Source organism: Anser cygnoides, chromosome 2 (genome assembly GCF_040182565.1).
Source record: "Anser cygnoides isolate HZ-2024a breed goose chromosome 2, Taihu_goose_T2T_genome, whole genome shotgun sequence".
NCBI classification, from domain to species: Eukaryota; Metazoa; Chordata; class Aves; order Anseriformes; family Anatidae; genus Anser; species Anser cygnoides.
In genome coordinates, this window is record NC_089874.1 from 85,320,900 (window position 1) to 85,333,930 (window position 13,031).

The following is a 13,031-nucleotide window of genomic DNA, read 5'->3' on the forward strand; positions in this document are numbered from 1 at the left end:
CTTAAAAGTTATTTTAAAATTGTGCTTCTTTTCAAGAATTAATGTAGTTTTTTTTTTTTTTTTTTTTTTTTTAAGCTTAACTTGTGTTTAGTTTTACAACTGCACTTTACTGGTAATGTTGTATAAAGCTTTTTCCTGTTGCCTTTGAGAATTCAGAATGTGGATACATTGCTACAGAAATCTACATGGATTTTGTGCTAATGAGTTATCAAGTGAACAAAAATAGACAAGCTGGAAAATTGTGTTCTTGTCATAATTTTAGGAAACAGCTGGAACAGTGGACCATGTTGCTCTTCTCAGGGGTTTAAGAGAAGTAAGACTCTTAGATAATTTTGGTCTGAATTTACAGAGAATAGCATGCATTAAAGGAACTGACAGATAAGTCAACTTGATGGAAAGTAAAATAAGTGACAATGCCTTGTATTTATAAAACATCAAGTTCATTTCTTTTCTATTAGGTAATTGGATGCACTGGAATACACGTGTTGAAGAGTATGTATATCCTAGTAGCAGCACTCCAGAGTACAGCTCCATTCTTGTGCCAAATGTTGACAATGTGAGAATGGATTTCCTTATTGAAACTATTGCAAAACAGGGCAAGGTACTTTGTCAGTATTTCACATCTAAATTATGATAATAGTATGCATGATGACGTTTTTGAATTAGAAGTGAAACTGGATATTATTTTAGAGGAAGAATTTCATTTTTTTTTAATGATATAAAACAATAATAGTGATTCCAGGGGCTATGTTCATGTGAATATTACTTGAGTTGTAGAATATTAATGCTTCCAGCATTTTCTGTTTATCCACCACCCATCGCTCCAGTTGCAGAAATAATGGGAATGCAGTGTAGTCAGGTCAGAGCAGAAGAGATTCTTTCCTGCAGTTGCAGGGGAGAACAAAGAGCAGTGGAGTGCCAGACTCTGCTGATAGGAATTCTGCCAGATGAAGCAGTTACAGGATTCATACACCTTTATTTAGGGTATGCAACCCCTTCTTCAACAAAACTATGTCAAATAAGCAGTATATAGAAAATAACAGCAGTGACTGAAATCCTTCAGATGATGAGGCTCTAGGCAGTACTTCCTTTTTTCTGTTGTTGTTTGAATAATCCACTCCTTTGCTCATTAAATTGTGCTAACTGACAAGACCATTAGCTGCACATGTTTAACTAGTGAGGCCTGCAAAGACATCAACTATTTTGCTTCTATATATCCCTTGTTAAAAGTTTTTCTAATTTAATCTCTGCTTAAAAGATACACGGGATTGGTGAGGTGTTGCCAAAATACATGGCTCTTGTGTGTCATCTTATTTCTGTGTTGTCTTTGTCTAGGCTGTCCTACTAATTGGTGAGCAAGGAACTGCAAAGACTGTTATCATCAAAGGTTTTATGTCAAAATACAACCCTGAAAGCCACATAGCTAAGAGTTTGAATTTTTCATCTGCAACTACACCATTAATTTTCCAGGTATAGTAGTCATTCACTTTCTAATAACATGACTGGATTCAGAGACTAATGGATGTACTGAGAATTTCTTGGGAAGATACTGCTGAAAGTGGTTTATTTAATTACAGATGAGTGCAGAAACAAAAAAGAACCTGCTGAAATGGACGAAGCACATGATTTAAAAAGACTTCTGTAAACCATGTGTCCTTTAACTTCTTCAATAATTACTGAGCTATTCTTAGACTTTTACAATACCATGCTTATTATTTCCTTGATCGTACTTAATATTTTTATGTCAAATATATCAGTTCTCACTAATTGGGTAGAGCTGTCGGCAACTTCACTCAGATTTCACTAAAATCCATGTGTAAAGTAAGTGCTACCCACAACAATCTGTCATAATGTGTGCTGTCTGCAATTTCATTTTGAGTAAATTATATTACTCATTAAAAAGTAACACATGCAGTGCAGCTGCTCTAAACAGAACTATGAATCCTTAAATCCTGCATTGTACTGCCTGTCTAAATTTCTGCTGAGCTACTTTGAATTATCTCAAGATTCTTTAACCTGCTGGCAATAAATATACGGGAAATATTTTTAGTGTGGTTTCATATGCCAAGCCTAAGCACTGTCTGTGCTGTAAGCAGAAGTGCTGTCTATAAACTTAATGTGTCATCTATAAGATATAGCTTATATAATATAGTATATACATAGCTTGCTTATATATAGTGAGAAGATGAAAGGAAAAAAGTGGTGGTAAGCATGCTTCTAAACGAAGATATTTCATTAAGTCTCTTCAGTTTGTGTGTGTGAATTATCACTTTATGATTTTATGAAGTATTTTGTTGTCTGCTGGAAAAGTCATCAAGAATCACTTCTGACAGATTATTGCAATATTAATCTTGCAATATTAATAGATGTTTAATTTGTCAAAGTGTTACAGACGCTAGCAGGTAGTTGAACTGGCAGAAGACAGACAAAAGAAATATGTATCACAATAAAAGATTCTTAAAATTCATTAGAAGTTTTATGATATTTTTGCATTATTCTATGAAATAGGACAAAAGATTGTTTTAGCTTGTCTTAGCTGAAGGTCTCAGTGTCTGACTAGTAATTAACAAAACTGAATTTCAGGACTGGAAGCTTTAGCATTAAACAGATGAGCGTGACTGTTTTCCCCTATCCATTTCCTCTCTGCTCCCTCTCAAGATGAATACTCCTCCCTTTAACCTCACATGTGGATGCAATGATTATTTAATGTCCTCCTCAGCTACATGGACTATAAATTACGTTAGCAGAATACAAATGTAGATGAAGATGATGCATACGTTTTACAATTCTCATTAACATCACAAAAACTGAAATGTTGTCTCAATACATTTTAGTGTTTGTATGTACAAAAATAAGCCTGGTGATTTCTTAATTTCTTGCAATAATGTCAAACAAGCATCTTAATAGTATGTTAAAATGGTATCCTAAAATTGAGAAGATCAGCAAACAGACAAAATTTATTAGTCACATTTTTATCTCTTACTGCTGGTAATCATTTTTTCTTATTTGATTTTGGAAACTGAAAAAGAAAAGTTTGAGATGGCTTCAAAATTATGAAACTAATGCATGGTTGTCTACACTGTATATTTCATATATCTGATGCCAACCTAATGCTGTAGAGCACGAGATTTCAGACAGTCTAGTTGGATTACTGCAATGACCTCTAGAATGCGTTGTCTAAATCTTCTAAATCAGAATTTGTAAAAATCTATGTAACAGAAACTTACTATATACCTATCCATAATATGGTTAATGAATGAATCATGTATGAAAAAGAAGGGCTAATTTTATTAATAATTGCTTTTTAACAGCGCACGATAGAAAGTTATGTGGACAAGCGCATGGGAACAACGTATGGTCCGCCTGCAGGCAAAAAGATGACAGTCTTCATTGACGATGTGAATATGCCCATAATAAATGAATGGGGAGATCAGGTTAGTTTTGTAAAAAAGGAAAGAAGCGGGCAGAGAATATTTTCTTTGTATCCTTGTTACACTGTAAAATGGCTTCTCTTTTCAGACAGGCAATAAAAGGATAAACAAGGTATCTACACTTAGTTTTTAAAGTATTTTTTTTTAAGAACCCGTCCAGCTTTATATTATCATGAACTTAATTAAAATAAGTGTACTGACTAAACAAGCAGTTTAGAATAGACTAGAATAGAGCAGTTCAGTTAGAAGGGACCTTCAAACATCATCTAGCCCAACTGCCTGACCTCTTCAGGGCTAACTGAAAGTTAAAGCGTATTAATGAGGGCATTATCCAAATGTTTCTTGAACACTGACAGGCGTGGGGCATCAACCACCTCTCTAGGAAGCCTGTTCCAGTGTATGACCACCCTCATGGTAAAGACATTTTCCTCACTTCCAGCCTGACCCACCCCTGGCGCAGCTTTGTGCTGTTTCCATCCCGCCATCAGTGACCAGGGAGCAGAGACCGGTGCCTCTCTCCGCACTTTCCCTCCTCTGGGAGTTGCAGAGAGCCATGGGATCACCTCTCAGCCTCGTTTTTTCCAGACAAAATAACCCAAATGTCCTCAGCCTCTCCTCACAGGACATGTCTTCCAGCCCTTGTATGAACTTTGTTGCCCTCATCTGGACATGTCTATTGTGGAGCCCCAAATTGCACACAACACTCAAGGTGAGACCACACCAATGCTAAATACAACGGGAGAATCACCTCTTTTGACTGGCTGGCTGTGCTGTATTTAATGCACTCCAGAATGTGTTTTGCCCCTTGCCTGCCGGGGCACAAAACTGCCTCACGTTGAGCCTGCTGTTGACCAGCACCCCCCAGGTCCCTTTCTGCTGAGCTGCTCCCCAGCCACTCATCTCCCAGTCTGTACGTGTCCAGCAGTACTCGCAGTATGTGTCCCAGGTGCAGAACCTGGCATTTTCCTTTGTTGAACTGCATGCTGTTGCTAATCACCCAGTGCTCCAATCTAACTGGATGCGTCTGCAAAGCCTCTCATCCCTCCAGACAGTCAACAGCACTTCCCTATGATTCTAGCATAATCGGCAAACTTGCTGAGGATGCTCTACTCTCCTGCATCTAGATCACTGATAAAAATGTTAAATAGGACTAGCCCTAGAACTGAGCCTTGGAGATTCTCAGTTAGCCAGTTAAAACATGGCTATATAATTTTAACACTGTTTTTTAATAATCATTTTTTACTCAAAACAATTAATAAATGTTGGTTAGAATAAACCTCTTGGCACACAAATTGTGATAGCAAACTGGCTTTGTAGACAATAATTAAAATTTATGAACTTGACAGGTAAGAACTGACTTCTGCTTTTGGTAACTAATTGAAGTAATCATTATCTGCATTGGCAAGATAGGTCTGAACTATACTGCATTGGAAACTAATTAAATGTTAGAATTTCTAGAGAAGTATACTTTTACAGTGTACTGTCAATGGGTTGGTCAAACAAGAAAGCAAGGGGTTCCATTCATGGCTAAATAAAGGAACCTTGCTTTTTTTTTTTTTTTTTTAATGGAAGTAATCCTGTGTTTGCAGCTTGAAAAAACATTTCTCATTTCTGATTATTACACATGGAAATTTCATCAAAATATTTGGTAGCAGATGCAACATACGAAGATACATCAGCTTGTGTTTCCAGTACAGATACATGACAGAAGTGTTTCCAATACAGAAGTATTGGAAATCATGCAGCAATCAAGCAAGACTGAATTTGGGAATGAGGATTTAATTCTAAGATAGGAATTCTACTCCCACCAGGATTCTTGTCCATAGATATTACAAATGGAAAGGACAATCTAAGTATGCTTATGCCTAGCAGTACATTTTTTCTTCAGAAACAAACAAACAAATGAAAAGCAAGGACTTCAGGGAGAAAATAATGTTATATTCTTTATTGGACTTTCAAGTACATTAGTATGTTTTTTATTTCATTTAGTTGTGTGTATAATATTCTGTTATGTACTACCTGGCTATTTTGCAGGTTACTAATGAGATAGTAAGGCAGCTTATGGAACAGAATGGAATGTATAATCTGGAAAAGCCAGGCGAATTTACCAACATTGTGGATATTCAGTTTTTGGCTGCCATGATCCATCCTGGGGGAGGCCGCAATGACATTCCACAGAGACTCAAGAGACAATTTTCTGTGTTCAACTGTACTCTGCCATCTAATTCTTCTATTGACAAAATTTTTGGTAAAGAAAAATTAGCTTTGTATCCATCCAATTTCTGAAAATGGTAGTTGTTTTTTCTTTATCCCTCTCTCTCTAAATATTATGATTAACATTTAGGCTTAATACCATTCTAATTTGCTTACCAATGTGTTTTCCTACAGCACTTGCTCCCCACCTGCAACTTCAGTAATCTGCAATTTTTTGGGCCCAGTCATATCTCAGGATCTATTGGTATGCCAAGGGTTAGGCATGAAGGCCATTTCTTATTTTGGTGGCAATGCTGGAGAGTTGTTAAGGTGCTACTGGTGCTAAGAATGAGCGATTAATAGGTAGGCTTTTGCAAAAGACAGGAACACACTGTTCTCAGAGAAGTGATTGACTATATGAAGGGTTTGTGAACTGCGTTGGTAGACTAAAGTAGACTTTCAGAGGCTGGTTAACTAAGACCTAAATGTCCAGTGTGTTTGTGGCACGATATGCTGTAACACCAAGAGAATGAAGATTTGAATAAGGAAGACTGGGAAGCCCTTTCAACAAGTTTTTTTTTTTTTTTTAAGGTTTTGGGGATTAAAAAAAAAAAACACAACAAAAACACACTTGAAAAGATCATAACTCTTGTTGTTGTGCTAATGCCTCTTAGAAAATCTTTCATTTGGCAATTTTCATTTTCAAAGGTGTAATTGGAGAAGGGCATTATTGTAGTGAGAGGGGATTTTCAGAAGACGTGAAAGAAACTGTAGCCAAGCTAGTGCCACTGACACGCAGGCTGTGGCAGATTACCAAGCTAAAAATGTTGCCCACACCAGCCAAGTTCCATTATATCTTCAACCTTAGAGATCTCTCAAGAATTTGGCAAGGAATGCTGAATACTACATCAGAAGTCATCAATGAACCAAAGGTAAGTGCATCACGTTAGTGTTTTTGTCATATAGTCAATTAGTATACAATTAGTGGAAAAAAAAAAAAGATGAAGAGTCTAACTTCTTGGCATTTGAATTTGTGTTAGAAACAAATCCTTTTTGATTGAAAAACATTTTTCAGCTTTTTCTGAGGCAAGCGCAACATTTTTGTTCAGCTTTTACAGTCCCACCTGAATTAAGAACTTGACTATAACTCAAACTTTTTTTTTTTAAATGAGAGAAGAAGGCTAGCTTTTATACTGTTACTGACAAATGCTAGTTTATTTAAAAGCAGGGAGCGAAGGAAGTTATGAGAAACAATGAACTTTATTTTAAATAGATAGAAGTTCATCTATCTTGGTTAAACTAGATGAACATTTCTCCTCTCCCAGCTAGTGTCTTGAGACTTTCAGTCACTGCCTAATATCTGTCTAAAAATTGATTTCTGGCTAACAACTTAAAAGGAAGAGAAAATAACAAGTCAATGTGATTTTTTTTTCCATAATCCACCTTTCTTCCAGGAAAACAAAAAAAAAAAAAAACAAAAACAAAAACACAAAACAACTTTATGCATCAGTTTTCCTTCAGGTACTTTAAGGAAAAGCCATTTAGTGTTTTGAGCAGTGAAACATGAAGTGCTGGAAAAGCAATGGTTATGGTAAAAAATTGTTGTACATTTGGGTTACATAATCACTTCATGTTTAGTGTACTTCCCTGGTTGTTGAATAAGCTCCTGCATTCTACTATATCTGAAATTTAAATTTTAGTATTGGTTTTAATTTTCAAAACTAAAAATATACAGCACTAAGGTGATTTTACATATAAATATTGCTCAAAATCTGATTGTATGAATTTACATATTAGTTCTGAGACCTGACATAGTATGCATCAGTTATGCAAAGTGCTGTAGGCTCAAATGAGTTCTTCAAGGAGTACTTGGAATTTTTTCTGCTACTATGTAGTAATTTGATAGGATTAAAAATACTGCTGCCAGAATTAAAAACCTTTAGGTTTTCTTACTCCATCCTCTGACCAAACAGAAGGACTTTAAAGGTAAATTGAATTTGGACAAGGAATAATATAAACACCTATACATTTTTTTTCTCTAACTACTTTGAGTTTGTTGTTGGGAGTGACATTTATGTTTGGCATGAAATCGCTCATGCTGTGATGCTGTTATTTCCACCCAACTTCCATCTAAAATGTAACTGCTTACAGAAGTTATTTATGAGTGTATAAACATGTGTTACCATGTATGGATCTAGTCCTAAGGCTACAGAAATAAAAGCTTCATTAGCTAAATATGCTCCAGTTTGGAATGCTAGATAAAGGCTTCTGGCACAGTTAATATAAAATTAAAGGGTTATTTGGTAAAATGAGAAGCCCAAGGTCTCTTTGCTGACTGTAGCCAAACATACCACTGTTTATTTTCCAGTTTTAATATGATTTAAAAATATGACATATGTATTCTATTGCAAGCCTTGTCTTTTGTTTAAATAGGTACTGATAAAACTGTGGAAGCATGAATGTAAGTGTGTTATTGCTGATCGTTTCACAACCTCAGAAGATGTAAAGTGGTTTAACACAGTTGTGGTAAAACTCATTGAGGAGGAATTTGAAGAAAAAAAAGCTTTGCTGAATCCTGAAATTGATGCATTCTTTGTTGACTTCTTAAGGGAGGGACCTGAAAGAACTGGTAAGGATGGGCTCTGATAACCATGGATATGGCAAGAATAGGGAAGGGGGTATGATGAAATAGATGCTAATGTAAATATGTCTCAACATGCATAGTAAGGTTATGCATCAAAGGTGCCTGTCCTGTCCAGTGACTGTCCAGTGTAGTCTATGTTACCATCTGTGGCACATGATTATGTTTATGGGATAAGTCTGTATATTTATTCTGGTCATCTGTATAGAACAGCCATGAACATAGTAGGTTGACAAAACTGACAAAGAGTGAGCATGAGTCCCTTATTTTAAAGTGATGAAAGAAATATGGTATAAATGATTTTAGTTGGATTGCAGTACTAGATAAAAGCACCATCCCATAGAAACCTGGTATACGAATGTCTCCGGGCTTACTCAGTAACTTCTAGGACATACATGATACATGCTTTTATAACAGATGGGAGTTATTTCAAAATCTCTGGAAAACTAGTAAAACCTTTTGAATTTTTCATGTAGCTTGTAACAATGTCTTTGTGTATTTTAAATAAAAACAGTGCGTTGCAGACCCAGATAACTACATAACCTGGCAATATTTGTTAGTAGATATATAAGAACAAGGAATAATTGTTTTTGGTTTGGGAACGTCATTATTAAACCACTGAGTGATTCAATTATCTGTTCATATCATTGTATTGGTGTGTAGTGGAAGCAACAAAAAGTTGGCACAAGTAGTTAAATGCAACTTAAATCTCTTGGATAATTTAAGTAGTCAGAAAGAAGTGACAACAGGAGAGTAAAGGGTAGGAAATGTTTGAGTTAAAGTAATGAAATACATGTAGAAAGCAAACTGATGTGAGAAAGCAGCCAAATATGTCCTTAAATAACTTGTGAACTATGTCAATATAGAGAGGACTGAAATGTAAGTCAGAATGCATACAGAGAGAGCGAGAAGTGACTTTTAATGAGAAAATTTGAATCCACATTATCAAAAAATAAATGTGAAAAGAAGCATGTATTTCTCAAAATAACTTTCATCATCATGACTATTTAACTATGCGTGCCTCAGTAATACGCCTTTTGACATGAAACTTCGTCTCAATACAAAGTCAGAGGCCTGAATTTAGAAAGGGTTTGTTTCATCCTCGATATGTGTGTCAGTCTTGGGAACCCCTTCCTGTTGTGGCATTAAGTGAAAAGCATAAAAACTGTAATTTTGTTTTAATTGTCCCTGTAACAGAATTTAGTATTGAGCATTATGATGGAGTGTAACAGCAGCAGCTGTGTTTCTGAGCTCTTAAATACTTGAAAAAGACATCTGACATAATTTCAAATAATGCTATGCTCAGGCTAATGTTAAGCTGACATATATGCTGTGTATCTCTTTGGTTTGTACTATTGCAATATATTTGTCCCTGAGATAAATATGCAGAGATGAGATGAAGTAGCTCAAAAAACTTTGACTTAACTCAACTTTCAGACCTTAGCTTCACAAAAAAATCATTAGTAATGCTTGTGTTCTGCAGACCTTCAAACTGTTCGAAGGTATTTTTTATCAATTAGCTATGACATTGCTATTTAGTACTTGTGATTCTGAATCTTGGGGCTAGGGAAAAGTTTAGTACATTATACCTGCTGCCTCTGTAAATAATTTAAATGTCTGCCCTTTCTTAGGTCTGGTACTTGATCATGATGTCTTTTGTCATTAATAATAAAACTGCAGGAACAAGAGAAAGCTGACATAATTCTCCTAAATGGTTCAGAAATGTAAAAACATCACTACAGTTTAACTCCTTGCTGTATTTCTTATTAGGTCCTTATCTGTAGCTGAGTAAGACTTAGTTGCTTAAATGTCTCATTCAACTTTTACAAACCTTATTTGCAGCTGGAATATTCAATTATTCAGGTATTGAAAAGCCACCTAGACATGGTCCTGGGTTCTAGGTGGCCCTGTTTGAGCAGGGGAGTTGGACCAGATGACCTCCAGAGGTCTCTTCCAACCTCAGCCATGCTTTGATTCTATTTGCTGTAACATTTTTTACTAGTGGAGCTCATGACCGCTGTAAGCATGATTAATGCCTATGAATGGCAATTTGAGACGGTAGCACAATTTCCTCCTTTTCTTTGGATAAGGAGTTGACAATTTCTTGTGGTTTTCAGATCCCTGCTGAAACAAATATTTATCTTTTTACAGTGAATATACATTTCTTGTGTGTGTGTATAAATTATTAATTTTAGTAGTATTTTTCACTAGTGCAGAGATTTAATCAACTTGCAATTTTTGACTACATTTATTTATTTTCTGTTGCTACTGTTGCTTCTAGCATCTCAGTTAATTTCAAGTTTTCACTATTCACGTTTCAGAGGTAGAGAAAGAAGGCTTCTTAGTTTTTCCTGGTTTTGCCTTTAAAAATTAAGTAACTGAACTTTATTGTTCCTTGTAGAAAGAGTATAAGTAGCTTTCTTATATGTATATCTAATATGCAATATTATGTATAATAAATCTTGCTTTGGTTGCTTAGGGACTTTTAATTACCTTCACTTACTCATCCTTACATTTTGCCTTCTTCAGTCATTTAAACTATTAAGGATTTGTTACTTGTATTCTGTTCTAGGTGAAAAATTAGAGGAAGTTAATTTAGATATCCCGAAAATCTATGAACCAATTTACTGCTTTCATCAGCTACGGAATTGTTTAAATAAGTTTTTACAAACATACAATGAGAATGTCCGTGGTACTGGAATGGACATGGTTTTCTTTGAGGATGCTATGATTCATTTAGTAAAGGTACAGTCTTATTGTATTGACATTTTTTATCGCTGTTGCTCTTTTCCACATGTCCTTACACATATGAACTTGGTTGTGTTTGAAAATCAGTGAAGGTATGTACAAATCAAGGTAAAATACTTCTAAAATTGAAACAAGCCATTTTTTGCTATAAAAGTTTCTTTCACCCTTTGACCAAGTGTTAAAACTCCACTCTTCTGAAAATACACCAGATGGAACTATTCTTTTATATCTATCTTTTATATCTAGTGAGATCATGTTCCTAAGTATCTAACTCTTTTTCAACATTTCTTCTTATTAATTCTTCTAAGAGCCCTTCCTCTCTTTAGAATGAGTGAAATAAAATTCAGGTTAGGACATAATTGGCTGCTGATAAAGAAGTATGTACAGCAGAACAGGAATAAATCTAGTCTGAACTTTCTTTGAAGATCCACAGTATGCTCACTTCTTTTAAAATTTCTTTGACTATGGATTAGACCTAACCATAATTTGATAGGGTTGTTCCTATATAATAGGTTTCATACAAAGGAGTTTTTTTTTTTTTGTAACTTAAGAAAAACTATTATTTCTCAGTGGTGCAATGAGGTTATCAGTATTTCTTATAAAAATTATTAAGAACTGAATATCGGGTTGCACTATCCTAAGAAATGATAAACTAAATATAAAAATAATTTAAATTGAATTATGCAAACACTTTGCATCTGCAATTTTCAAAAATTTAGAGTGGATTCACATCAATTCATAAAATTGAATTCTTTCTTTTAAGGTCTTGTCTGTAAAATAGACGCTATTCTGCTGGGGAATTCTTTTTGAAAATTTTTAAATTGTCATCACAATTGCTACAAAATTTCTGGTTTACTCCTAGTAAAAAGTTCTATATAAATTCAGGATCTGGCCAAAATCTCTTGCTCTCTCTGGTTAGCTAGCTGATAAATACTTGAAACATTATCTTGGTATTCTCTTGGATAAAATGAATAGACAGTGCTTGTCTGATCCCATATTCTTGAAACCAGCAATTACAGCTCTGCAGGTCTGAGCTTTATACCTTAGCTAGAGTTGAGGCAGGCTCTAGGAGAAAGCTAGGTGAGCACAGTTAAGGTGATGCCTAATCTGAGCTGATGTGGCATCACTTGAATGAGTTAAAATTTGACGAATATCTGAACCCTAGAACAAAGCTTCTGAGCATACAGCTTGTGTGCCTCTGCCAGGGAAAAAATAGTAGACATAATTGAAGTGATCAGTAATATTCCAGGGGTGGTGTGCAAATGTATTTTTATTTCTCAGGTTAAATATTAAGTATGGTTAGAATAAGCCTTCATACTTGATTTTATCTTTGCTTGTAAACATTAACCTATGAAAAATAGCAATTACACTGTGTTCAATATATGACATATATAATTTTAAAAGTGCAAGAAGCAGACGTGCTGATTTTTAATAACTTGTGAAAAAGTCTGCTACAGGAATTGCAAGTAAATAGACTTGCATTTCAGACTCAGACTGCTTAATGGCATGATGGAATTCTAGAGGCATCAGAGAAATATTGAGGATAATGAAGAGAACAGGAACCAATGCTGCGTGTCATTGCTTGTGCAGAGGAGACTGGCTGCTCACCAGCTGGTTGGGCAAGTGGTTCCATGCTGTTCCAGAAACGAATACAGGCTGCTCTGTGTGCTGCAAGTATCTGTTCCTGTGCAATTGGTGGGGTGTGGAGTAAGTTCCTCTCCTATGCTTAAAGGCATATTTTCTCAGCATACGACAACAACAGGGGATAAAACCAGGCATGCTGGTGATGAGCTAAGGGATGGTGTGCTAGAATCAGAAGGACTGTGTGCTAGTGAGGCCCTTCGGTCAGCCACACAAGGTGCTGCGTGTAGGGAGGCGCATTTGAAGTGCTTCTACACAAACGCACGCAGTATGAGGAATAAAATGCATGAGCTAGAAGTCTTGGCTCAGTCGTGCAGCTACAACATCATCTGCATAAGAGAAACCTGGTGGGATGAGTCCTGTGGCTGGTGCGTTGC

General features: G+C 35.6%; 1 protein-coding gene across 7 annotated transcripts in view; it reads left to right on the plus strand.

Annotated features, from left to right (window-relative positions):
* DNAH5 (dynein axonemal heavy chain 5) overlaps positions 1–13,031 on the plus strand; it is a 145,882-nt gene that overhangs the window by 86,371 nt on the left and 46,480 nt on the right. For 6 of the 7 annotated variants that reach the window (XR_007158880.2, XR_007158883.2, XR_007158882.2 and 3 more), the window contains 7 exons: positions 459–601; positions 1,336–1,470; positions 3,312–3,434; positions 5,466–5,679; positions 6,333–6,556; positions 8,058–8,253; positions 10,838–11,010. Coding sequence is in view for 4 of the 7 variants with exons in the window: in XM_048050198.2 (XP_047906155.2) it covers positions 459–601; positions 1,336–1,470; positions 3,312–3,434; positions 5,466–5,679; positions 6,333–6,556; positions 8,058–8,253; positions 10,838–11,010 (1,208 nt within the window). In the remaining 3 variants the exon portion in view is untranslated. The remainder of the gene's footprint in view (positions 1–458; positions 602–1,335; positions 1,471–3,311; positions 3,435–5,465; positions 5,680–6,332; positions 6,557–8,057; positions 8,254–10,837; positions 11,011–13,031) is intronic. The other variant, XM_048050199.2, reaches the window with a different exon arrangement.